The following is a 26445-nucleotide window of genomic DNA, read 5'->3' on the forward strand; positions in this document are numbered from 1 at the left end:
CACACTCTCACTCTCACTCTCACACTCTCACACTCACTCTCACAATCACACTCACACTTTCACTCTCACTCTCACTCTTACACTCTCACACACTCACACACACTCACAATCACACTCTCACTCTCACACTCTCACTCTCACTCTTACACTCTCACACTCTCACACACACTCACAATCACACTCACACTCTCACTCTCACTCTCACACTCACACTCTCACTCACACTCTCACACTCACTCTCACTCTCACACTCACACTCTCACACTCACTCTCACAATCACTCTCACACACTCACTCTCACTCTCACTCTTACTCTTTCACTTATACCTGTTAACTCACAGGTCCCCTTGGTTTCACTGCCCTGTGATGTATTGCATTGAAGGAACAGCCCTGCTCACAATTGAAACTACAAACATGAGGAGCGTCTCAGAGCGACTCTTTCCGCTCACCTGAACTGAGCATGCTGCTCTGAGCTGCTGAGGGAGAGTGGAACTGAGCATGCTGCTCTGAGCTGCTGAGGGGGAGAGTGGAACTCAGCATGCTGCTCTGAGCTGCTGAGGGAGAGTGGAACTGAGCATGCTGCTCTGAGCTGCTGAGGGGGAGAGTGGAACTGAGCATGCTGCTCTGAGCTGCTGGGGAGTGGAACTGAGCATGCTGCTCTGAGCTGCTGAGAGGGAGTGGAACTGAGCATGCTGCTCTGAGCTGCTGAGGGGGAGAGTGGAACTGAGCATGCTGCTCTGAGCTGCTGAGGGGGAGTGGAACTGAGCATGCTGCTCTGAGCTGCTGAGGGGGAGAGTGGAACTGAGCATGCTGCTCTGAGCTGCTGAGAGGGAGTGGAACTGAGCATGCTGCTCTGAGCTGCTGAGGGGGAGTGGAACTGAGCATGCTGCTCTGAGCTGCTGAGGGGGAGAGTGGAACTGAGCATGCTGCTCTGAGCTGCTGAGGGGGAGTGGAACTGAGCATGCTGCTCTGAGCTGCTGAGGGGGAGTGGAACTGAGCATGGTGCTCTGAGCTGCTGAGGGGGAGTGGAACTGAGCATGGTGCTCTGAGCTGCTGAGGGGGAGTGGAACTGAGCATGCTGCTCTGAGCTGCTGAGAGGGAGTGGAACTGAGCATGCTGCTCTGAGCTGCTGAGGGGGGGTGGAACTGAGCATGCTGCTCTGAGCTGCTGAGGGAGAGTGGAACTGAGCATGCTGCTCTGAGCTGCTGAGAGGGAGTGGAGCTGAGCATGCTGCTCTGAGCTGCTGAGGGGGAGTGGAACTGAGCATGCTGCTCTGAGCTGCTGAGAGGGAGTGGAACTGAGCATGCTGCTCTGAGCTGCTGAGGGAGAGTGGAACTGAGCATGCTGCTCTGAGCTGCTGAGGGGGAGAGTGGAACTGAGCATGCTGCTCTGAGCTGCTGAGAGGGAGTGGAACTGAGCATGCTGCTCTGAGCTGCTGAGGGGGGGTGGAACTGAGCATGCTGCTCTGAGCTGCTGAGAGGGAGAGTGGAACTGAGCATGGTGCTCTGAGCTGCTGAGGGAGAGTGGAACTGAGCATGCTGCTCTGAGCTGCTGAGAGGGAGTGGAACTGAGCATGCTGCTCTGAGCTGCTGAGGGAGAGTGGAACTGAGCATGCTGCTCTGAGCTGCTGAGGGGGAGAGTGGAACTGAGCATGCTGCTCTGAGCTGCTGAGAGGGAGTGGAACTGAGCATGCTGCTCTGAGCTGCTGAGGGGGGGTGGAACTGAGCATGCTGCTCTGAGCTGCTGAGAGGGAGAGTGGAACTGAGCATGGTGCTCTGAGCTGCTGAGGGGGGGTGGATCTGAGCATGCTGCTCTGAGCTGCTGAGGGGGAGTGGAACTGAGCATGCTGCTCTGAGCTGCTGAGAGGGAGTGGAACTGAGCATGCTGCTCTGAGCTGCTGAGAGGGAGTGGAACTGAGCATGCTGCTCTGAGCTGCTGAGGGGGAGAGTGGAACTGAGCATGCTGCTCTGAGCTGCTGAGAGGGAGTGGAACTGAGCATGCTGCTCTGAGCTGCTGAGGGGGGGTGGAACTGAGCATGCTGCTCTGAGCTGCTGAGGGGGGGGTGGAACTGAGCATGCTGCTCTGAGCTGCTGAGAGGGAGTGGAACTGAGCATGCTGCTCTGAGCTGCTGAGAGGGAGAGTGGAACTGAGCATGCTGCTCTGAGCTGCTGAGGGGGGGTGGAACTGAGCATGCTGCTCTGAGCTGCTGAGGGGGGGGTGGAACTGAGCATGCTGCTCTGAGCTGCTGAGGGAGAGTGGAACTGAGCATGCTGCTCTGAGCTGCTGAGGGGGGGTGGAACTGAGCATGCTGCTCTGAGCTGCTGAGGGGGGGTGGAACTGAGCATGCTGCTCTGAGCTGCTGAGGGGGGGTGGAACTGAGCATGCTGCTCTGAGCTGCTGAGGGAGAGTGGAACTGAGCATGCTGCTCTGAGCTGCTGAGAGGGAGTGGAGCTGAGCATGCTGCTCTGAGCTGCTGAGGGAGAGTGGAGCTGAGCATGCTGCTCTGAGCTGCTGAGAGGGAGTGGAGCTGAGCATGCTGCTCTGAGCTGCTGAGAGGGAGTGGAGCTGAGCATGCTGCTCTGAGCTGCTGAGGGAGAGTGGAACTGAGCATGCTGCTCTGAGCTGCTGAGGGGGGGTGGAGCTGAGCATGCTGCTCTGAGCTGCTGAGGGGGGGTGGAGCTGAGCATGCTGCTCTGAGCTGCTGAGAGGGAGAGTGGAGCTGAGCATGCTGCTCTGAGCTGCTGAGAGGGAGAGTGGAGCTGAGCATGCTGCTCTGAGCTGCTGAGAGGGAGTGGAGCTGAGCATGCTGCTCTGAGCTGCTGAGAGGGAGTGGAACTGAGCATGCTGCTCTGAGCTGCTGAGAGGAGAGTGGAGCTGAGCATGCTGCTCTGAGCTGCTGAGAGGGAGTGGAGCTGAGCATGCTGCTCTGAGCTGCTGAGAGGGAGAGTGGAGCTGAGCATGCTGCTCTGAGCTGCTGAGAGGGAGTGGAGCTGAGCATGCTGCTCTGAGCTGCTGAGAGGGAGTGGAACTGAGCATGCTGCTCTGAGCTGCTGAGAGGAGAGTGGAGCTGAGCATGCTGCTCTGAGCTGCTGAGAGGGAGTGGAGCTGAGCATGCTGCTCTGAGCTGCTGAGAGGGAGTGGAGCTGAGCATGCTGCTCTGAGCTGCTGAGAGGGAGTGGAGCTGAGCATGCTGCTCTGAGCTGCTGAGAGGGAGTGGAGCTGAGCATGCTGCTCTGAGCTGCTGAGAGGGAGTGGAGCTGAGCATGCTGCTCTGAGCTGCTGAGAGGGAGTGGAACGTGTCGTGATGTGGGTTCTTTCACTGAGCTGCTCTGAGCGTCTCACTTACTCAACGCACCCATGGAGTACATGTGCTCTTCTCCTAAAGAGGCTGGAGAAGCACCTGTCCTGTCCTGTGCTGTGCTGTGCTGCAGTGAGTTAACAGCCCTACTCTACCTCCAGATATGTGGATCACTTACAACTACAAACATGGGGCCCGCAGGTCAGAGCGTCGATGGGCGCCTCCCTCTTGTTTGTAGTTCTTTAGTAATGGCGCTGCCTGTGATGTGTCTCTGCAGCGGTGGCCCCCGGGATGGAGGGAGTGTGCTGCGTGTGTCAAGGAGAGGAGTGCGCAGGCAAGAGCAGGATCGTCAACTGTCACAAGTGCAGACACGGTGAGAGAGAGAGAGAGAGAGAGAGAGAGAGAGAGAGGGGGGTATGTATACTCAATCAAAGCTGTGAAATATCAGCTATTCCAGTAAATTAATGTACTCTCCCCTCCCCTCTATTTCTCTCTCCTCTCCCCCCACTCTCTCCCCCTCCCCTCTCTCTCTCCCCTCTCCTCTCTCCCCTCCCCTCTCTCTCTCCACCCCTCCCTCTCCCCTCCCCTCCCCTCTTTCTCCCCTCCCCTCTCTCCCCTCCCCTCCCCTCCCCTCCCCTCTCTCTCCCCTCCTCTCTCTCCCCTCCCCTCCCCTCTCTCTCCCCTCCTCTCTCTCTCCCCTCCCCTCCCCTCCCCTCTCTCTCCCCTCCCCTCCCCTCCCCTCTCTCTCTCCCCTCCCCTCTCTCTCCCCTCTCTCCCCTCCCCCCTCTCTCCCCTCTCTCACCTCCCCTCCCCTCCCCTCTCTCTCCCCTCCCCTCCCCTCTCTCTCAGGGTATCACCCTCAGTGTCACTCTCCTCGTATTGACTCTGATCTCGATGGCTCTCCCTGGATCTGCAGACATTGTGTCTTCGCAGTGGCCACCAAGGTAACCAGTTCAACCAATACAGTTACCCAGTCCAACCGAGCCCCTCCCAGCATGACCCAGCTCCTTCCCTCTCAGTCTGACCCAGCTCTCCCAGTCTGACCCAGCTCTCCCAGCATGACCCAGCTCCTTCCCTCCCAGTCTGACCCAGCTCTCCCAGTCTGACCCAGCTCTCCCAGCATGACCCAGCTCCTTCCCTCTCAGTCTGACCCAGCTCTCCCAGTCTGACCCAGCTCTCCCAGCATGACCCAGCTCCTTCCCTCCCAGTCTGACCCAGCTCTCCCAGTCTGACCCAGCTCTCCCAGCATGACCCAGCTCCTTCCCTCCCAGTCTGACCCAGCTGCCACTATATTTCTTTAACACCCATAGGGGGCACTGTGACTCCTCTGTATCACAATATGAAAAGTGTGACTGCTTGTGTAATCAATCTGTGTAGTAACTGTGATTGTGTGTGTGTAGTAATTTTGTGCGTGTGTCTGTGTGTGTGTGTGTGTGTCTCAGTGTGTTTATGTGTGTGTGTGAGTGTGTGTCTGTCATGTGTGTGTGAGCGACTCAGTGTGTGTGTCTCAGTGTGTGTGTGTCTCGGTGTGTGTGTTTGTGTCTCAGTGTGTGTGTGTCAGTGTGTGTGTGTTTTTCAGTGTGTGTGTGTCTCGGTATGTGTGTGTGTCAGTGTGTGTGTGTCAGTGTGTGTGTGTGTGTCAATGTGTGTCAGTGTGTGTGTGTGTGTCAATGTGTTTGTGTCTGAGTGTGTGTGTGTGTGTGTGTCAATGTGTGTCAGTGTGTGTGTCTGTGTCAATGTGTTTGTGTGTGTGAGTGTCAGTGTGTGTGTCAGTTTGTGTGTGTGTGAGAGTGTGTATGTGTGTGAGTGTGTTTGTATGCATGTGTGCTTGTGTGCGTGCGTGTGCGTGTACGTGTGTGTATCAGTGTGTGTGTGTGTGTCAGTGTGTGTGTGTGTGTTTGTCAGTGGGGGTGTGTGGGTATGTGTGTGTGTGTGTCAGTGTGTGTGTGTGTGTGTGTGTGTGTGAGTGTGTGTGTGTGTCAGTGTGTGTGCGTGTGTGTGTTTGTGTCAGTGTGTGTGTGGGTGTGTGTCAGTGTGTGTGTGTGGGTGTGTGTCAGTGTGTGTCAGTGTGTGTGTGTGTGTGTGTGTGTGTCAGTGTGTGTGCGTGTGTGTGTGTGTGTCAGTGTGTGTGCGTGTGTGTGTGTGTGTGTCAGTGTGTGTGTGTGTCAGTGTGTGTGTGTGTCAGCGTGTGTGTGTGTCTGTGTGTGTGTGTGTCAGTGTGTGTCAGTGTGTGTGTGTGTGTGTCAGTGTGTGTGTGTCTGTGTGTGTGTTTGTGTGTGTGTGTGTTTGTGTGTGTGTGTGTCAGTGTGTGTGTGTGTGTGTCTCTGTGTGTGTGTGTGTGTGTGTGTGTTTGTGTGTGTGTGTTTGTGTCAGTGTGTGTGTGGATGTGTGTCAGTGTGTGTGTGTGGGTGTGTGTCAGTGTGTGTCAGTGTGTGTGTGTGTGTGTGTGTCAGTGTGTGTGTGTGTGTGTGTGTGTGTGTGAGTGTTTGTGTGTGTGTCAGTGTGTGTGCGTGTGTGTGTGTGTGTCAGTGTGTGTGCGTGTGTGTGTGTGTGTGTCAGTGTGTGTGTGTGTGTCAGTGTGTGTGTGTGTCAGCGTGTGTGTGTGTCTGTGTGTGTGTGTGTCAGTGTGTGTCAGTGTGTGTGTGTGTGTGTCAGTGTGTGTGTGTGTGTGTGTGTGTGTTTGTGTGTGTGTGTGTGTGTGTTTGTGTGTGTGTGTGTGTGTCAGTGTGTGTGTGTGTGTGTGTCTCTGTGTGTGTGTGTGTGTGTGTGTGTTTGTGTGTGTGTGTGTGTGTCAGTGTGTGTGTGTGTCAGTGTGTGTGTGTGTGTGTGTGTAATAATTCCTGGTTGAAATTTCTCCTCACAGAGGGGGGGCGCTATGAAGAAGGGTCGCTTTGCTCGCCTCATGCAAGCTATGAAGCTGCTTCTGCCCTATCAGCTGGCAGCTCTGGACTGGGACCCCCAGCACCTGACCAATCAGCAGCAGTGTTACTGTTACTGTGCCGGCCCTGGGGAGTAAGTAAACACCCTCCCCCTTACCCACTGTACCCCCTGTACCCTCCCCCTTACCCCTTCCCATCTCCTCTCCCCTCTCCTCTCCCCTCTCTCCTCTCTCCTCTCTCCCCTCTCCTCTCTCCTCTCTCCTCTTCCCCTCTCCTCTCCCCTCTCTCCCCTCCCCTCTCTCCTCTCCTCTCTCCTCTCTCCCCTCTCCTGTCTCCCCTCTCTCCTCTCTCCCCTCTCCTCTCTCCCCTCCCATCTCTCCTCTCTCCCCTCTCTCCTCTCTCCTCTCCCCTCTCCTCTCTCCCCTCCCCTCTCCTCTCCTCTCTCCTCTCTCCCCTCTCCTGTCTCCCCTCTCTCCTCTCTCCCCTCTCCTCTCTCCTCTCTCCTCTCTCCTCTCTCCTCTCTCCTCTCTCCTCTCCTCTCCCCACCTATCTCCCCTCTCCTCTCTCCCCTCTTCCTCTCTCATTTCTATCTCTCACTCTCATTTCTATCACTCTTATCTTTATCTCCTCTCTCCTCTCTCCTCTCCTCTCTCCCCTCTCTCCCCTCCTCTCTCTTCTCCCTTCTCTCCTTTCACTCTCCTCTCCTCTCTCCTCTCTCCTCTCTCCCCTCTCCCCTCTCCTCTCTCCTCTCTCCTCACTCCTCTCTCCCCTCTCCTCACTCCTCTCTCCCCTCTCCTCTCTCCTCTGTCCTCTCTCCTCTCCTCTCCCCACCTATCTCCCCTCTCCTCTCTCCCCTCTTCCTCTCATTTCTATCTCTCACTCTCTCATTTCTATCACTATTATCTTTCTCTCCTCTCTCCTCTCCTCTCTCCTCTCTCCTCTCTCCCCTCTTCCTCTCTCCTCTCTCTCTCTCTCTCTCTCCAGGTGGAATCTCAAGATGCTGCAGTGCTGTTGTTGTGGTCAGTGGTTTCATGAGGCCTGCACTCAGTGTCTGACCAAACCACTTCTGTATGGAGACAGGTGAGACCGCAGCTCATCTCACACACTCACTCTCACTCTCACACTCTCTCACACTCTCACTCTCACACTCACTCACCCTCACATTCACTCACACTCTCTCTCACTCTCACTATCTCACACCCACTCTCACTCACTCTCACACTCCTTGTTGAATGGAGACAGGTGAGACCGCAGCTCATCTCACACACTCACTCTCACACTCACTCGCACCCTCTCTCACTCTCACTCCCACACTCTGTCACTCTCACACTCACTCTCACTCACTCTCACACTCACTCTGACACTCCTTGCTGTATGGAGACAGGTGAGACCGCAGCTCATCTCACACACTCACTCTCACACTCTCTCACACTCTCACTCACACACTCACTCACTCTCACATTCACTCACACTCTCTCTCACTCTCACTATCTCACACTCACTCTCACTCACTCTCACTCACTCTCACACTCCTTGCTGTATGGAGACAGGTGAGACCGCAGCTCATCTCACACACTCACTCTCACTCTCACACTCACTCGCACCCTCTCTCACTCTCACACTCTCACTCTCACAGTCACTCACACTCTCTCTCACTCTCACTCACTCTCACACTCTGTCACTCTCACACTCACTCTCACTCACTCTCACACTCACTCTCACACTTCTTGCTGTATGGAGACAGGTGAGACCGCAGCTCATCTCACACACTCACACTCACTCTCACACTCACTCTCACACTCTCACACTCACTCACACACTCTTTGCTGTATGGAGACAGGTGCTGCTCTCACAGTCAGTGTCTGTTTCATTACTACAGTGTCACAGTGACTGGTTTCATTACAACAACAGACAGACACACAGACAGACACACAGACACACAAACAGACAGACAGACACACAGACACAGACACACAGACAGACAGACAGACACACAAACAGACATACACACAGACAGACAGACACACAGACACACACACACACAGACACACACAGACAGACATACACACAGACAGACATACACACAGACACACATACAGACATACAGACACACAAACAGACACACAGACAGACACACAAACAGACATACACACAGACAGACAGACACACAGACACAGACAGACACACAGACACACACACACACAGACACACACAGACAGACATACACACAGACAGACAGACACACAGATACACATACAGACATACAGACACACAAACAGACACACAGACAGACACACAGACACACAAACAGACATACACACAGACACAGACACAGACAGACACACAGACACACACACACACAGACACACACACAGACAGACATACACACAGACAGACAGACACACAGACACCGACAGACAGACACGCAGACAGACAAACACGCAGACAGACACACAGACAGACACACACACACAGACAGACAGACAGACAGAACCCCACAATCCTGTTCAGTTTGATACTTCAATATAATTCCTTCTTGGTGTCTGTGTTAGTTCACTGCATTCTTACATACTGTAGTCTAGTGTGATAAAGCTGCAGACAGACTGACAGACAGACAGTGAGGGAGAGATTGATCAGTTTCACAGCAGAAAATGCAGAGAATGTAGCACATGTACGAAGCCTGTGTGTGTGTGTGTGTGTGTGTGTGTGTGTGTGTGTGTGTGTGTGTGTGTGTGCGTGTGTGTGTGTTTGAATCAGCTCTGTGCTCTCTCTCTGTACCCAGGTTCTACCAGTTTGAGTGCTCAGTCTGCACGCGAGGACCAGAAACCATTAAGAGACTGGCCATGAGCTGGTAAATATCAACACACCACTGGGAGGATTGGCAGAGAGGGAGGGGGGCTGGCTCTAGTGGTCAGAGCTGAGAAGGGACTGGGAGGGAGGGAGGGAAGGAGGGAGGGAGGCAGTGTGTCTGTAGCAGTTAGAGCTGAGAAGGGACTGGGAGGGAGGGAGGGAAGGAGGGAGGGAGGCAGTGTGTCTGTAGCAGTTAGAGCTGAGAAGGGACTGGGAGGGAGGGAGGGAGGGAGGGAGGCAGTGTGGCTCTAATGGTTAGAGCTGAGGAGGGACTGGGAGGGAGGGAGATTTCATTCCCCTCTCCTCTCCTCTCCTCTCCTCTCCTCTCTGCAGGGTAGAGATCGCTCATCTGGTTCTGTACCACCTCAGTCTTTGCTGCAAGAAGAAATATTTTGATTTCGACCGAGAGATCCTCTCCTTCGTCAACGAAAACTGGGATTCACTGATGCTGGGATCTGTGCGTACTGACGTGTGTGTGTCTGTGTGTCTCTGTTTGTGCCTGTGTGTCTGTGTCTGTGTCCTTGTGTGTGTGTCTGTGTGTCTGTGTCTGTGTCTGTGTGTGTGTGTCTGTGTGTCTGTGTCTGTGTCTGTGTCCGTGTGTGTGTGTCTGTGTGTCTCTGTTTGTGCCTGTGTGTCTGTGTCTGTGTCCGTGTGTGTGTCTGTGTGTCTGTGTCTGTGTCCGTGTGTGTGTGTCTGTGTGTCTGTGTCTGTGTCCATGTGTGTGTGTCTGTGTCTGTGTCCGTGTGTGTGTGTCTGTCTCATAGCCTTCATAACTTTGAGATTTCATACTCTCTCTTATCTCTTATATATATATCAAAAATAAATAACACAGTGGCTACAAGTAATGCATTTCCTCTCCTCCCAAGTTGTGCTCCTCATGCAGAGTGTCACTGCGCGCCCCTTTGGTTGTGGCAGGCAGTTCCGTATTGGGCAGCCAGGGGGGCTGTGTGTCCCTCCCTCAGGGGAGCTGTGTGTCCCTCCCCCAGGGGGGCTGTGTGTCCCTCCCCAGGAGCACAGACAGGGGGCTGTGTGTCCCTCCCTCAGGGGGGCTGTGTGTGTCCCTCCCCCAGGGGTGCTGTGTGTCCCTCCCCCAGGAGTACAGACAGGGGGGCTGTGTGTACCTCCCCCAGGAGTACAGACAGTTTTTCTGGGTCTGCCATGTTTGGACAAAGTGGCTGGGCATTTTCTATTTTCTTAAAGAACGCTTGCCTTGCTTGGTTGTATTTCTCACAGTGTAGGAGTCTCGTTTGGGTGTTTGTCCCATTTAGTGTAGTCTTGTTGACTGAGTGGACCCCTCACCTCACTACCACACAGCACAATGGGCTGGATGACACTGTCAATTCATTTTAGCCAGATTTTGACAGGTATATTGATTTTATAGAATCTTCTTTTGATGGCATAGAAAGCTCTTCTGGCTTTTTCCATTAGTGCATTCGCTGCCAGGTTAAAGCTCCCTGACGAGCTGATAGTCAGGCCCAGGTCAGTGTAGTTTCAGCATTGTTGCTAACTCATTGATGGAAATATTGAACAGTGTTGGACTCCCCTGAGTGAAGAAATCTGTCCTTTTGTTGTCAATTTTGACTGCACGTTTGTTTTCTGGGTACATTGATTTTATTATATCATAGACTTTACCCCCTACACCACTTTGAAGAATTCTATAATATAAACCCTCATGCCAAATGGAATCAAATGCTTTTTTTAAAGTCAATTAGGGTGTGTAGGGTGTAAATATGGTAGGAAGCCAGTTTGACTCTTACTCAAGACACTGTGTTCGGTAAGGAAGGCTATTATGCTGGCATTGATTATACTACAGAACACCTTCCCCAGGTTACTGCTCACACAGATGCCTCGGTAGTTGTTGGGGTCGAAGTTGTCTCCACTCTTGTGAATTGGGGATATAAGCCCTTGGTTCCAGATGTCAGGGAAGTAACCAGTACTTTCTACCATATTGAATAATTTAAGCATCTCTCTCTCTCGTTCTCTCTCAGCTGGCAGACACCCCCAAATCAGAGCGCTGTGAGCACCTCCTGTCTGCCCTCAACAACCAGAGAGACAGGTGAGCCCCCAACCCTAACCCTAACCCTCTCCACCCTCAACTCCCAGAGAGACAGGTGAGCCCCCAACCCTAACCCTAACCCTCTCCACCCTCAACTCCCAGAGAGACAGGTGAGCTCCTAACCCTAACCCTAACCCTCTCCACCCTCAACAACCAGAGAGACAGGTGAGCCCCCAACCCTAACCCTAACCCTCTCCACCCTCAACTCCCAGAGAGACAGGTGAGCTCCTAACCCTAACCCTAACCCTCTCCACCCTCAACTCCCAGAGAGACAGGTGAGCTCCTAACCCTAACCCTAACCCTCTCCACCCTCAACTCCCAGAGAGACAGGTGAGCTCCTAACCCTAACCCTAACCCTCTCCACCCTCAACTCCCAGAGAGACAGATGAGCTCCTCTTCCCCTGTATAACTCCTTGTGTAGGACCCTGTTTACTCGCTCCTCTACTCCTGTATAACTCCTTGTGTAGGACCCTGTTTACTCGCTCCTCTACTCCTGTATAACTCCTTGTGTAGGACCCTGTTTACTCGCTCCTCTACTCCTGTATAACTCCTTGTGTAGGACCCTGTTTACTCGCTCCTCTACTCCTGTATAACTCCTTGTGTAGGACCCTGTTTACTCGCTCCTCTACTCCTGTATAACTCCTTGTGTAGGACCCTGTTTACTCGCTCCTCTACTCCTGTATAACTCCTTGTGTAGGACCCTGTTTACTCGCTCCTCTACTCCTGTATAACTCCTTGTGTAGGACCCTGTTTACTCGCTCCTCTACTCCTGTATAACTCCTTGTGTAGGACCCTGTTTACTCGCTCCTCTACTCCTGTATAACTCCTTGTGTATGACCCTGTTTACTCGCTCCTCTACTCCTGTATAACTCCTTGTGTAGGACCCTGTTTACTCGCTCCTCTACTCCTGTATAACTCCTTGTGTAGGACCCTGTTTACTCGCTCCTCTACTCCTGTATAACTCCTTGTGTAGGACCCTGTTTACTCGCTCCTCTACTCCTGTATAACTCCTTGTGTAGGACCCTGTTTACTCGCTCCTCTACTCCTGTATAACTCCTTGTGTAGGACCCTGTTTACTCGCTCCTCTACTCCTGTATAACTCCTTGTGTAGGACCCTGTTTACTCGCTCCTCTACTCCTGTATAACTCCTTGTGTAGGACCCTGTTTACTCGCTCCTCTACTCCTGTATAACTCCTTGTGTAGGACCCTGTTTACTCGCTCCTCTCCCCCTGTATAACTCCTTGTGTAGGACCCTGTTTACTCGCTCCTCTCTCCCTGTATAACTCCTTGTGTAGGACCCTGTTTACTCGCTCCTCTACTCCTGTATAACTCCTTGTGTAGGACCCTGTTTACTCGCTCCTCTACTCCTGTATAACTCCTTGTGTAGGACCCTGTTTACTCGCTCCTCTACTCCTGTATAACTCCTTGTGTAGGACCCTGTTTACTCGCTCCTCTACTCCTGTATAACTCCTTGTGTAGGACCCTGTTTACTCGCTCCTCTACTCCTGTGTAACTCCTTGTGTAGGACCCTGTTTACTCGCTCCTCTACTCCTGTGTAACTCCTTGTGTAGGACCCTGTTTACTCGCTCCTCTACTCCTGTATAACTCCTTGTGTAGGACCCTGTTTACTCGCTCCTCTACTCCTGTATAACTCCTTGTGTAGGACCCTGTTTACTCGCTCCTCTACTCCTGTATAACTCCTTGTGTAGGACCCTGTTTACTCGCTCCTCTACTCCTGTATAACTCCTTGTGTATGACCCTGTTTACTCGCTCCTCTACTCCTGTATAACTCCTTGTGTAGGACCCTGTTTACTCGCTCCTCTACTCCTGTGTAACTCCTTGTGTAGGACCCTGTTTACTCGCTCCTCTACTCCTGTGTAACTCCTTGTGTAGGACCCTGTTTACTCGCTCCTCTACTCCTGTATAACTCCTTGTGTAGGACCCTGTTTACTCGCTCCTCTACTCCTGTATAACTCCTTGTGTAGGACCCTGTTTACTCGCTCCTCTACTCCTGTATAACTCCTTGTGTAGGACCCTGTTTACTCGCTCCTCTACTCCTGTATAACTCCTTGTGTAGGACCCTGTTTACTCGCTCCTCTACTCCTGTATAACTCCTTGTGTATGACCCTGTTTACTCGCTCCTCTACTCCTGTATAACTCCTTGTGTAGGACCCTGTTTACTCGCTCCTCTACTCCTGTATAACTCCTTGTGTAGGACCCTGTTTACTCGCTCCTCTACTCCTGTATAACTCCTTGTGTAGGACCCTGTTTACTCGCTCCTCTACTCCTGTATAACTCCTTGTGTAGGACCCTGTTTACTCGCTCCTCTACTCCTGTATAACTCCTTGTGTAGGACCCTGTTTACTCGCTCCTCTACTCCTGTATAACTCCTTGTGTAGGACCCTGTTTACTCGCTCCTCTACTCCTGTATAACTCCTTGTGTAGGACCCTGTTTACTCGCTCCTCTACTCCTGTATAACTCCTTGTGTAGGACCCTGTTTACTCGCTCCTCTACTCCTGTATAACTCCTTGTGTAGGACCCTGTTTACTCGCTCCTCTACTCCTGTATAACTCCTTGTGTAGGACCCTGTTTACTCGCTCCTCTACTCCTGTATAACTCCTTGTGTAGGACCCTGTTTACTCGCTCCTCTACTCCTGTATAACTCCTTGTGTATGACCCTGTTTACTCGCTCCTCTACTCCTGTATAACTCCTTGTGTATGACCCTGTTTACTCGCTCCTCTACTCCTGTGTAACTCCTTGTGTAGGACCCTGTTTACTCGCTCCTCTACTCCTGTGTAACTCCTTGTGTAGGACCCTGTTTACTCGCTCCTCTACTCCTGTATAACTCCTTGTGTAGGACCCTGTTTACTCGCTCCTCTACTCCTGTATAACTCCTTGTGTAGGACCCTGTTTACTCGCTCCTCTACTCCTGTATAACTCCTTGTGTAGGACCCTGTTTACTCGCTCCTCTACTCCTGTATAACTCCTTGTGTAGGACCCTGTTTACTCGCTCCTCTACTCCTGTATAACTCCTTGTGTAGGACCCTGTTTACTCGCTCCTCTACTCCTGTATAACTCCTTGTGTATGACCCTGTTTACTCGCTCCTCTACTCCTGTATAACTCCTTGTGTAGGACCCTGTTTACTCGCTCCTCTACTCCTGTATAACTCCTTGTGTAGGACCCTGTTTACTCGCTCCTCTACTCCTGTATAACTCCTTGTGTAGGACCCTGTTTACTCGCTCCTCTACTCCTGTATAACTCCTTGTGTAGGACCCTGTTTACTCGCTCCTCTACTCCTGTATAACTCCTTGTGTAGGACCCTGTTTACTCGCTCCTCTACTCCTGTATAACTCCTTGTGTAGGACCCTGTTTACTCGCTCCTCTACTCCTGTATAACTCCTTGTGTAGGACCCTGTTTACTCGCTCCTCTACTCCTGTATAACTCCTTGTGTAGGACCCTGTTTACTCGCTCCTCTACTCCTGTATAACTCCTTGTGTAGGACCCTGTTTACTCGCTCCTCTACTCCTGTATAACTCCTTGTGTAGGACCCTGTTTACTCGCTCCTCTACTCCTGTATAACTCCTTGTGTAGGACCCTGTTTACTCGCTCCTCTACTCCTGTATAACTCCTTGTGTAGGACCCTGTTTACTCGCTCCTCTACTCCTGTATAACTCCTTGTGTATGACTCTGTATTTTCCTGCAGGTTTGTTTCTGGTAAAGAGATCAAAAAGAAAAAGTGTCTGTTTGGGCTGCAGCTCCGAGCCCCGCCCCCACTGACCTCCGACCTCACACCTGTGACCCCCGACCCCCCCTGTGTGATGTCACGAGGGGGAGGGGCTTCCCATCCCAGAAGGAGGTGAGACAAAACAACTCGATTCCCAAATCTGTGCTGCCCCTCATCACAGTGTGTCTCTCTGTCCCTTCATCACAGTGTGTCTCTCTGCCCCCCTCATCACAGTGTGTCTCTCTGCTCCCCTCATCTCAGTGTGTCTCTCTGCTCCCCTCATCACAGTGTGTCTCTCTGCTCCCCTCATCACAGTGTGTCTCTCTGCTCCCCTCATCACAGTGTGTCTCTCTGTCCCTTCATGACAGTGTGTCTCTCTGCCCCCCTCATCACAGTGTGTCTCTCTCTGCTCCCCTCATCACAGTGTGTCTCTCTGCTCCCCTCATCACAGTGTGTCTCTCTGCTCCCCTCATCACAGTGTGTCTCTCTGCCCCCCTCATCACAGTGTGTCTCTCTGTCGCTTCATCACAGTGTGTCTCTCTGTCCCCCTCATCACAGTGTGTCTCTCTGTTCCCCTCATCACAGTGTGTCTCTCTGTCCCCCTCATTACAGTGTGTCTCTCTGTCCCCCTCATCACAGTGTGTCTCTCTGCTCCCCTCATCACAGTGTGTCTCTCTGTTCCCCACATCACAGTGTGTCTCTCTGCCCCCCTCATCACAGTGTGTCTCTCTGTCGCTTCATCACAGTGTGTCTCTCTGTCCCCCTCATCACAGTGTGTCTCTCTGTTCCCCTCATCACAGTGTGTCTCTCTCTGCTCCCCTCATCACAGTGTGTCTCTCTGTCCCCCTCATCACAGTGTGTCTCTCTGTCCCCCTCATCACAGTGTGTCTCTCTGCTCCCCCTCATCACAGTGTGTCTCTGTCCCTTCATCACAGTGTGTCTCTCTGCTCCCCTCATCACAGTGTGTCTCTCTGTTCCCCTCATCACAGTGTGTCTCTCTCTGCTCCCCTCATCACAGTGTGTCTCTCTGTTCCCCTCATCACAGTGTGTCTCTCTGTCCCCCTCATCACAGTGTGTCTCTCTCTTATTCCCCTCATCACAGTGTGTCTCTCTGCTCCCCTCTTCACAGTGTGTCTCTCTGTCCCCCTCATCACAGTGTGTCTCTCTGTCCCCCTCATCACAGCGTCTCTCTGCTCGCCCTCATCACAGTGTGTCTCTCTGTCCCCCTCATCACAGTGTGTCTCTCTGTCCCTTCATCACAGTGTGTCTCTCTGCCCCCTCATCACAGTGTGTCTCTCTGTCCCTTCATCACAGTGTGTCTCTCTGCCCCCTCATCACAGTGTGTCTCTCTCTTATTCCCCTCATCACAGTGTGTCTCTGTCCCTTCATCACAGTGTGTCTCTCTGCTCCCCTCATCACAGTGTATCTCTCTCTGTCGCCCCTCCCCTCAGTCCCCTGGTGGAGCACCCACTGGGGCAGGGCAGGGACCGGCGCTCTGAACCCGAGTCTAGAACCCTTGAACTTCGGAACCGAAAAGCCAGGAGAGCATTGACCCGGGCCGTGAACCAGGTCAGTGATCTAGAACAGGGGGGTTGCTGGGGTCTAGATCAGGCAGCGAGATGTGTGATCTACTACAGGGAGTGGGTTCTGGGGTCGAGAACAGGGAATGTATTTGATATGGTCTTCTTATGAATGTATTACATCTCAATGTATAACCCAGTGGTGCTCAGCAGGGGGGGAGCGCCCCCTGGAGGGCGTGTCGGGGAGGGCGCGTCAGGGTTTCAATACAGTCATTAGAGCAATACAAAGAACTTTAAAAATAACATCCCACACAAGTCTAAACGTGAATGGACTCACTAATGTTTCTCTCTCTGAGTGTGTGATGAGTGTGGATTCAAATATGAAATATGAAGCGAGTTGTTAACTGGATTTCCCTTTGCTGGCGCTGCAGTTGAGCCTCGTCCTCGTCTCTGTGCTGTTAAAGTGCAGCTGGAGAAACGTGTGCTTTTTTTTAGGACTTTGGCAAATACTTCAGTGTGATTGGCTGATTTCTGATAGGATGAGACCCCCTGGTGTAACCCATTCTAACGTATTCCTTAACTCCAGCCCCCACTCCGCACTGATTCGCTGTTCTGTTTGTCCCTCAGGACGCCGTGCCCAATCCTGTGAGCCTGAGTCAGTGTTACCAGGGTTACGGGGGTGGGGGCAGTTTATACAACTTGTGGAAGCCGGAGGAGCGTTGGGGTCAAGGGTGAGCTGACCAGGACTGACCACTGGGGGGGAGGGGGGGCAATGGGCAATAATAGAGGTGATAGACAGTGTACAGTGATAGACGCACAGTGTACAGTGATAGAGACACAGTGTACAGTGATAGACGCACAGTGTATAGTGATAGACACACAGTGTACAGTGATAGGTGCACAGTGTACAGTGATAGAGACACAGTGTACAGTGATAGACGCACAGTGTACAGTGATAGACGCACAGTGTACAGTGATAGGTGCACAGTGTACAGTGATAGAGACACAGTGTACAGTGATAGACGCACAGTGTACAGTGATAGGTGCACAGTGTACAGTGATAGAGACACAGTGTACAGTGATAGACGCACAGTGTACAGTGATAGACGCACAGTGTACAGTGATAGACGCACAGTGTACAGTGATAGACACACAGTGTATAGTGATAGACGCACAGTGTATAGTGATAGGTGCACAGTGTACAGTGATAGAGACACAGTGTACAGTGATAGACACACAGTGTACAGTGATAGACACACAGTGTACAGTGATAGACGCACAGTGTATAGTGATAGGTGCACAGTGTACAGTGATAGAGACACAGTGTACAGTGATAGACACACAGTGTACAGTGATAGGTGCACAGTGTACAGTGATAGAGACACAGTGTACAGTGATAGACACACAGTGTACAGTGATAGACGCACAGTGTACAGTGATAGACACACAGTGTACAGTGATAGGTGCACAGTGTACAGTGATAGAGACACAGTGTACAGTGATAGACACACAGTGTATAGTGATAGACACACAGTGTACAGTGATAGGTGCACAGTGTACAGTGATAGAGACACAGTGTACAGTGATAGACACACAGTGTATAGTGATAGACGCACAGTGTACAGTGATAGAGACACAGTGTACAGTGATAGACACACAGTGTACAGTGATAGACACACAGTGTACAGTGATAGACACACAGTGTACAGTGATAGAGACACAGTGTACAGTGATAGACACACAGTGTACAGTGATAGACACACAGTGTACAGTGATAGACACACAGTGTACAGTGATAGACACACAGTGTATAGTGATGGCTGTTTAACTCTCTGGCTCTGTCACTGTCTCTCTCTGTCTCTCTATCTCTGTCTCTCTGTCTGTCTCTCTATCTGTCTGTCTCTCTGTCTCTCTCTGTCTCTGTCTCTCTATCTCTGTCTCTCTCTCTGTCTCTCTATCTCTCTCTCTGTCTCTCTCTCTCTGTCTCTCTATCTCTCTCTCTGTCTCTCTCTCTCTGTCTCTCTATCTCTGTCTCTCTGTCTCTCTATCTCTCTGTCTCTCTCTGTCTCTCTCTCTATCTCTCTATCTCTGTCTCTCTCTGCAGCTCTCCCCCTAAGAAGATGTTTGCCTCGTTCCACCCCTCAGCCAGCACAGTCTCCCAGTTCAGCTGCCCTTCTCCCAGTTCAAAGTACCAGTACAGGTCTGTCTTCCAGTCGTTTCCCCCATTTAGTATTTCATTACAAAAAACCGAACTATTTTGTGTAAGTCAGATATAGCCCAGTGAAGAGCTATTCAGAGCAGCCCTGGGATACTGCCTGACCCTGACCCTCTCTCTCTCTCTCTCTGCCTCTGTCTCCTCAGTGCTGAAGACAGCCTGTACCGCCACAAACAGGAAGCCTCCAGCGGCCATGACCTCACTTCCTGCCCCTGCAGCTGCCCCCCCAGCCCTGCCTCTGGCGAGGGGGGGGCGAGGGAGGCGGTGCGTGTCCTGGCGCGCCGGGTCACTGTGGACGGGACGGTGCAGTACCTGGTCGAGTGGGGCAACATCAACGTCTTCTGAGGGTCCCACCCTGCATCAAACACCTGAGGGGTTCAATAACACATCGCTCTGAGAAACCCCTCCTTCTGAGGGTCCCACACTGCATCAAACACCTGAGGGGTTCAATAACACATCACTCTGAGAAACCCCTCCTTCTGAGGGTCCCACCCTGCATCAAACACCTGAGGGGTTCAATAACACATCGCTCTGAGAAACCCCTCCTTCTGAGGGTCCCACCCTGCATCAAACACCCGAGGGGTTCAGTAACACATCGCTCTGAGAAACCCCTCCTTCTGAGGGTCCCACCCTGCATCAAACACCCGAGGGGTTCAGTAACACATCGCTCTGAGAAACCCCTCCTTCTGAGGGTCCCACACCGCATCAAACACCTGAGGGGTTCAGTAACACATCGCTCTGAGAAACCCCTCCTTCTGAGGGTCCCACCCTGCATCAAACACCTGAGGGGTTCAATAACACATCACTCTGAGAAACCCCTCCTTCTGAGGGTCCCACCCTGCATCAAACACCTGAGGGGTTCAGTAACACATCGCTCTGAGAAACCCCTCCTTCTGAGGGTCCCACCCTGCATCAAACACCTGAGGGGTTCAATAACACATCGCTCTGAGAAACCCCTCCTTCTGAGGGTCCCACCCTGCATCAAACACCTGAGGGGTTCAATAACACATCACTCTGAGAAACCCCTCCTTCTGAGGGTCCCACCCTGCATCAAACACCTGAGGGGTTCAGTAACACATCGCTCTGAGAAACCCCTCCTTCTGAGGGTCCCACCCCGCATCAAACACCTGAGGGGTTCAATAACACATCGCTCTGAGAAACCCCTCCTTCTGAGGGTCCCATCCTGCATCAAACACCTGAGGGGTTCAGTAACACATCGCTCTGAGAAACCCCTCCTTCTGAGGGTCCCACCCTGCATCAAACACCTGAGGGGTTCAGTAACACATCGCTCTGAGAAACCCCTCCTTCTGAGGGTCCCACCTTGCATCAAACACCTGAGGGGTTCAGTAACACATCGCTCTGAGAAACCCCTCCTTCTGAGGGTCCCACCCTGCATCAAACACCTGAGGGCTTCAGTAACACATCGCTCTGAGAAACCCCTCCTTCTGAGGGTCCCACCCTGCATCAAACACCTGAGGGGTTCAGTAACACATCGCTCTGAGAAACCCCTCCTTCTGAGGGTCCCACCCTGCATCAAACACCTGAGGGGTTCAGTAACACATCGCTCTGAGAAACCCCTCCTTCTGAGGGTCCCACCCTGCATCAAACACCTGAGGGGTTCAGTAACACATCGCTCTGAGAAACCCCTCCTTCTGAGGGTCCCACCCTGCATCAAACACCTGAGGGGTTCAGTAACACATCGCTCTGAGAAACCCCTCCTTCTGAGGGTCCCACCCTGCATCAAACACCCGAGGGGTTCAGTAACACATCGCTCTGAGAAACCCCTCCTTCTGAGGGTCCCACCCTGCATCAAACACCTGAGGGGTTCAATAACACATCGCTCTGAGAAACCCCTCCTTCTGAGGGTCCCACACCGCATCAAACACCTGAGGGGTTCAGTAACACATCGCTCTGAGAAACCCCTCCTTCTGAGGGTCCCACCCTGCATCAAACACCTGAGGGGTTCAGTAACACATCGCTCTGAGAAACCCCTCCTTCTGAGGGTCCCACCCTGCATCAAACACCCGAGGGGTTCAGTAACACATCGCTCTGAGAAACCCCTCCTTCTGAGGGTCCCACCCTGCATCAAACACCTGAGGGGTTCAATAACACATCGCTCTGAGAAACCCCTCCTTCTGAGGGTCCCACACCGCATCAAACACCTGAGGGGTTCAATAACACATCGCTCTGAGAAACCCCTCCTTCTGAGGGTCCCACCCTGCATCAAACACCTGAGGGGTTCAGTAACACATCGCTCTGAGAAACCCCTCCTTCTGAGGGTCCCACCCCGCATCAAACACCTGAGGGGTTCAATAACACATCGCTCTGAGAAACCCCTCCTTCTGAGGGTCCCACCCTGCATCAAACACCTGAGGGGTTCAATAACACATCGCTCTGAGAAACCCCTCCTTCTGAGGGTCCCACACCGCATCAAACACCTGAGGGGTTCAGTAACACATCGCTCTGAGAAACCCCTCCTTCTGAGGGTCCCACCCTGCATCAAACACCTGAGGGCTTCAGTAACACATCGCTCTGAGAAACCCCTCTTCCTCTTGCAGCTTCACTCCTCATCCTGGGGCGCAGGGGGGGTTAAAGCCCCCCTTCGGCCTCAATAGAGCTCCCAAGCTCTTCTCAGTAACCCTTAACCTGCCCGTCTCACTTCACGTTGCCCCCTAGTGGATTTAAGAAACACCGCGTTTGCTCTGAGTGGTATTCCTTACTGCTGTATTTCTTTCATCCACTAGGGGGAAGAGTGTCGTAGGGGGCAGGTTCATGGTTGCACTCCACAGGGAGGCTTTTTAAAAAAGGCCCCAGGATGTGACGAGGGAAACGGTGAATCTAAACAGGAAGTGATGTAAGTGTGGTATTTCAGCCCACTTTCCTCTGACATCAGCACTGACAACAGCGTCACCTACAGGAGTGCTGACCAGCTTTACAACCCATTCTCTTACCTCCTATTATCTTTATAAACATCCTCACTGGCTGTCTCTTTACAGCAGTGCTGACTGTCTTTACAACCCATTCTCTTACCTCCTATTATCTTTGCTCCTGTGTCTCTGTCCTGTTTCCTCACTCAGTTTCGTTGCTGTAGTTCTTCCAGGTTTCAGTCTCCAGGCTGGTTCATTGAGGAGGGATGCGGTCGTACTGTCTGGAGCATTTCCAGTGCTAGTATTATGTTCATATTTAGACTTCTTCTTCTTCGCTGTACAGTACTTTGTATTTGTCCAATGTTGGGTATGTTTTGTATATTTTTTGTTTAGTATTGTTTGAAACATTTGAAAACGATGTTACAGAAACTGTGCATAATGTTGGATTAGCTTCCGCAGGTGAATGTATCATTTACAGCCTTAAAAAAGAGATCTCCTCCTCTCTCCCCCTCCCCTCCCCCTGTCCCTCCCCCTCTCTCCTCCATCTCTCCCCCTCCCCACTCCTCCCCTCCTTCTCTCCTCCATCTCTCCCCCTCCCCACTCCTCCCCTCCTTCTCTCCCCCTCCCCTCCCCTGTCCCTCCCCCTCTCTCCTCCATCTCTCCCCCTCCCCACTCCTCCCCTCCTTCTCTCCCCCTCCCCTCCTCTCCCCATCCCTCTCCCTCTCTCCTCCCCCCCTCTCCCCCTCTCCCGCTCCCTCCTGTCCTCTCTCAGTGTGCACTGGCACAGTCTCTCCCGTAGAGGGCAGTATTTGGACTATTTTGCTAAACTAGTTTGCCTCTTACTCTCCACACTCAGTATTTTGGTTGGACAGTATATTTAGAAAAATGTTTTTGTGTCTGATCAATACAAAGATTTTATATTTCAAATAAATTGACAGCCTAAATATGGAATTACCTTGTCAAAGAAAACAGCAAAAATAAACATTCCTACCTTTAGCAGCTATAGGGGATTGCTGACTATAGCAGCTAGACTAGAGCAGAGTGTTTGATTGACTATAGCAGCTAGACTAGAGCACAGTGTTTGATTGACTGTAGCAGCTAGACTAGAGCACAGTGTTTGATTGACTATAGCAGCTAGACTAGAGCACAGTGTTTGATTGACTATAGCAGCTAGACTAGAGCACAGTGTTTGATTGACTATAGCAGCTAGACTAGAGCACAGTGTTTGCGGTTGCTATAGCAGCTATGCCCCCAGTATTATGGTATGTCCTGGGTGATTTCCTGTCTGATTTCGGCTGTCAATGTGTAACATACAGAGCTGATTTTATTGAAATGTATATTTTTTGGTTTCAGAGCAAGCATGATGTGTGGTGATGGAACAGATCTTTCTCTGTTCAAGATGTTGTTAAACTTGTTCCTTTAGTAAAACTAAACCAGTTACCACAACACTGTGCCTGTGTGTTTACTGGAGAGAGAGAGAGAGAGAGAGAGAGAGAGAGAGAGAGAGAGAGAGAGAGAGAGAGAGAGAGAGAGAATGAATCCACACTCATCACACACTCACTGAGAGAATGAATCCACACTCATCACACACTCAGAGAGAGAGAATGAATCCACACTCATCACACACATCACACACTCAGAGAGAAAATGAATCCACACTCATCACACACTCAGAGAGAGAGAATGAATCCACACTCATCACACACTCAGAGAGAGAATGAATCCACACTCATCACACACTCAGAGAGAGAATGAATCCACACTCATCACACTCAGAGAGAGAGAATGAATCCACACTCATCACACACTGAGAGAGAATGAATCCACACTCATCACACACTCAGAGAGAGAATGAATCCACACTCATCACACTCAGAGAGAGAGAATGAATCCACACTCATCACACACTGAGAGAGAATGAATCCACACTCATCACACACTCAGAGAGAGAATGAATCCACACTCATCACACACTCAGAGAGAGAATGAATCCACACTCATCACACACTCAGAGAGAATGAATCCACACTCATCACACACTCAGAGAGAGAATGAATCCACACTCATCACACACTCAGAGAGAGAATGAATCCAGACTCATCACACACTCAGAGAGAGAATGAATCCACACTCATCACACTCAGAGAGAGAATGAATCCACACTCCACACACTCAGAGAGAGAATGAATCCACACTCATCACACACTCAGAGAGAGAATGAATCCACACTCATCACACTCAGAGAGAGAATGAATCCACACTCATCACACACTCAGAGAGAGAATGAATCCACACTCATCACACACTCAGAGAGAATGAATCCACACTCATCACACACTCAGAGAGAGAATGAATCCACACTCATCACACACTCAGAGAGAGAATGAATCCACACTCATCACACACTCAGAGAGAGAATGAATCCACACTCATCACACACTCAGAGAGAGAGAATGAATCCACACTCATCACACACTCGGAGAGAGAATGAATCCACACTCATCACACACTCAGACAGAGAATGAATCCACACTCATCACACACTCGGAGCAGGGGGAGACCTTTTACACTCCTTTATTTTGAACAAGCAGACGAATGCAAAGTCACTGATGATAAAAAAGACATTTTTGGATAACAATAAATAATGAAATGAGACGCAACAACAAAACCGCTGACAGACCACAGGCATTCGAAACGGGCATAATAAACAATACAACAATACAGCCTGAACTTGAACTCCATGGAAACAACACGCTTTGAGGTTTAAAACAAGACCAAGCAATTCAGACAAACCTGAATGAAGAGACAAGCCCCACAGCATCACGTCCATGGAGGAATTGAATTCACACAAACCTGAATGAAGCGACAAGCCCCACAGCGTCACGTCCATGGAGGAATTGAATTCACACAAACCTGAATGAAGCAACAAGCCCCACAGCGTCACGTCCATGGAGGAATTGAATTCACACAAACCTAAATGAAGCGACAAGCCCCACAGCGTCACGTCCATGGAGGAATTGAATTCACACAAACCTGAATGAAGAGACAAGCCCCACAGCGTCACGTCCATGGAGGAATTGAATTCACACAAACCTGAATGAAGCGACAAGCCCCACAGCATCACGTCCATGGAGGAATTGAATTCACACAAACCTGAATGAAGCGACAAGCCCCACAGCATCACGTCCATGGAGGAATTGAATTCACACAAACCTGAATGAAGAGACAAGCCCCACAGCGTCACGTCCATGGAGGAATTGAATTCACACAAATCTGAATGAAGAGACAAGCCCCACAGCGTCACGTCCATGGAGGAATTGAATTCACACAAACCTGAATGAAGAGACAAGCCCCACAGCGTCACGTCCATGGAGGAATTATGCACTCATTCATGGTGGGTTTTTTCATACAAATCAGAAAATAAACACCTCAATGGCAAGTCAACATGTTTTATTTTGGAGGCTTCAGAAAGCTTGCTCAGCTGGTTCGGAAGAAGAATTTGTTTTCCAAGAAGGATTTGATTCATTATTGGATTGGTAAGTATATGTTGTGACGTGGTGTACATTCCTAGCTGCTATCTGGAGGCTTTAGGACCCTGGGGTTAGAGAATGCACACTCCATCTTAGTGAAGGGGAGGGTACAAAGAGGCCATGTTGGTAAAGGCCTCGTTGTTGTAGGTATCCTTGCTTAAGGGTTTAATTGATTGGATGACTGGATAGGACCGTGTGCAATGACGTAGTGTGGCCACTAGGGGGACAGACTGCCAGGAGGGAGGAGGGAGAAGAGACACAGCCGTGGAGATTTATAAAAATTAAAGGAACGAGCGTTTTGAACCAGAAAACAGCTTCGCTGCCTGGTCATGAGGGAGAGCTGTTCTGAATGTTTAGTTAGGCTTTTGTTTTGTGCTTAATACAGGTACCACCCTGTTTAACTGCATACTTTTGAGTTCTTATTGTACCCGTGAAAACAGTTCATTAAAGTGTCTGGCCATTCTGGTATATATATAATGTGTGTGAGAGAGAGAGAGTGGTAAATGGGGAGTGTGCCAGTCTCTCTATTGAAAGGGCCATTCCCCATGATTTATACCGCTATTGGTGTCGTGAGACGGCAATGGGGTGCAGTTACGGTGGGGAACCACTAGAGGTCATCCCTCTATTATAAATATACTTACCTGTGTTAGATGTATAAGGTCTCCAATCCAAGGAGAACAGGTGTTCTGCTTCTTGTTGATAGTTGGTAATGAGCTGAATATTTAAACCCCAGGACACAGAGGTCGAGGAAGCACAGAGGAGTCGCCACGTGGAAGCACGGATGCTGAGAATCTGTGTGTACTAAGAAAAGCGATTGTTTTGCGAAACTGTGTGTAAACCAGGCTAGCTGTCCCGCACTACTAGGGAGGGAAGACAACAGTTTAGTTAGTCCTCCTACGCGAGGGAGGATTTTGTTTTGTTTGTTCACTATGCCTGTTTTTTGTTTAATAAAACTGTGTTTTGATGCAATTGCAAACAGTGTTATTCTTTTGTCATTTCCCAAACGGACACACTATATATATATATATATACACACACACATGCACACATTTGAGTTTTTGATTAGAAACAGTGATCGCTGCGCTCATACTGAAATACTCGTGTGTGAAGTATCTACATTGCCACACAAAGAGCGGCCACTATATATCCTAATAAACACAACCTCACCCAGCCCGACACCTGCCGTACACACAGGGCATTATCAGCATGCACTACGTCATATCCCAGCAACCTCGTGCCATTCACAGATCCTTCTCAGGTGTTTCCCAACCAGCTCAGATTCAAACTGGGTGCGACTCGGATGTCAACACTCAGAGGCTCATTAAGAAAAGACACTAAACATTACGCGGAGCCATGACTGCAATTAGCGTGCACGCTCCTGCGTTCTGTATTTCCGATCGCGATTGTATTGATTATGAAGCACCCTGATTGCATTGAGCCACACTATGGGAATCCGAATCTGCATTATCAATATATAATGTATTTCAATGAGACACCCCGCT

At 51.0% G+C, this 26445-nt stretch overlaps 1 protein-coding gene across 3 annotated transcripts in view; it reads left to right on the forward strand.

Annotated features, from left to right (window-relative positions):
- Positions 1 to 19020, forward strand: part of LOC117964879 (PHD finger protein 1-like) — a 22967-nt gene extending 3947 nt beyond the window's left edge. For 2 of the 3 annotated variants that reach the window (XM_059010537.1, XM_059010538.1), the window contains exons 4-15: positions 3576 to 3671; positions 4148 to 4242; positions 6162 to 6310; positions 7162 to 7257; positions 8960 to 9028; positions 9361 to 9484; positions 11016 to 11083; positions 14791 to 14943; positions 16263 to 16380; positions 16959 to 17062; positions 18436 to 18531; positions 18693 to 19020. In XM_059010537.1, the coding sequence (XP_058866520.1) occupies positions 3576 to 3671; positions 4148 to 4242; positions 6162 to 6310; positions 7162 to 7257; positions 8960 to 9028; positions 9361 to 9484; positions 11016 to 11083; positions 14791 to 14943; positions 16263 to 16380; positions 16959 to 17062; positions 18436 to 18531; positions 18693 to 18891 (1367 nt within the window). In that variant the 3' untranslated portion in view covers positions 18892 to 19020. The remainder of the gene's footprint in view (positions 1 to 3575; positions 3672 to 4147; positions 4243 to 6161; positions 6311 to 7161; positions 7258 to 8959; positions 9029 to 9360; positions 9485 to 11015; positions 11084 to 14790; positions 14944 to 16262; positions 16381 to 16958; positions 17063 to 18435; positions 18532 to 18692) is intronic. The other variant, XM_059010539.1, reaches the window with a different exon arrangement.
- Positions 19021 to 26445: the final 7425 nt, after the last annotated feature.

The sequence above is a fragment of the Acipenser ruthenus genome, chromosome 41 (genome assembly GCF_902713425.1).
Source record: "Acipenser ruthenus chromosome 41, fAciRut3.2 maternal haplotype, whole genome shotgun sequence".
Taxonomy (NCBI): Eukaryota; Metazoa; Chordata; class Actinopteri; order Acipenseriformes; family Acipenseridae; genus Acipenser; species Acipenser ruthenus.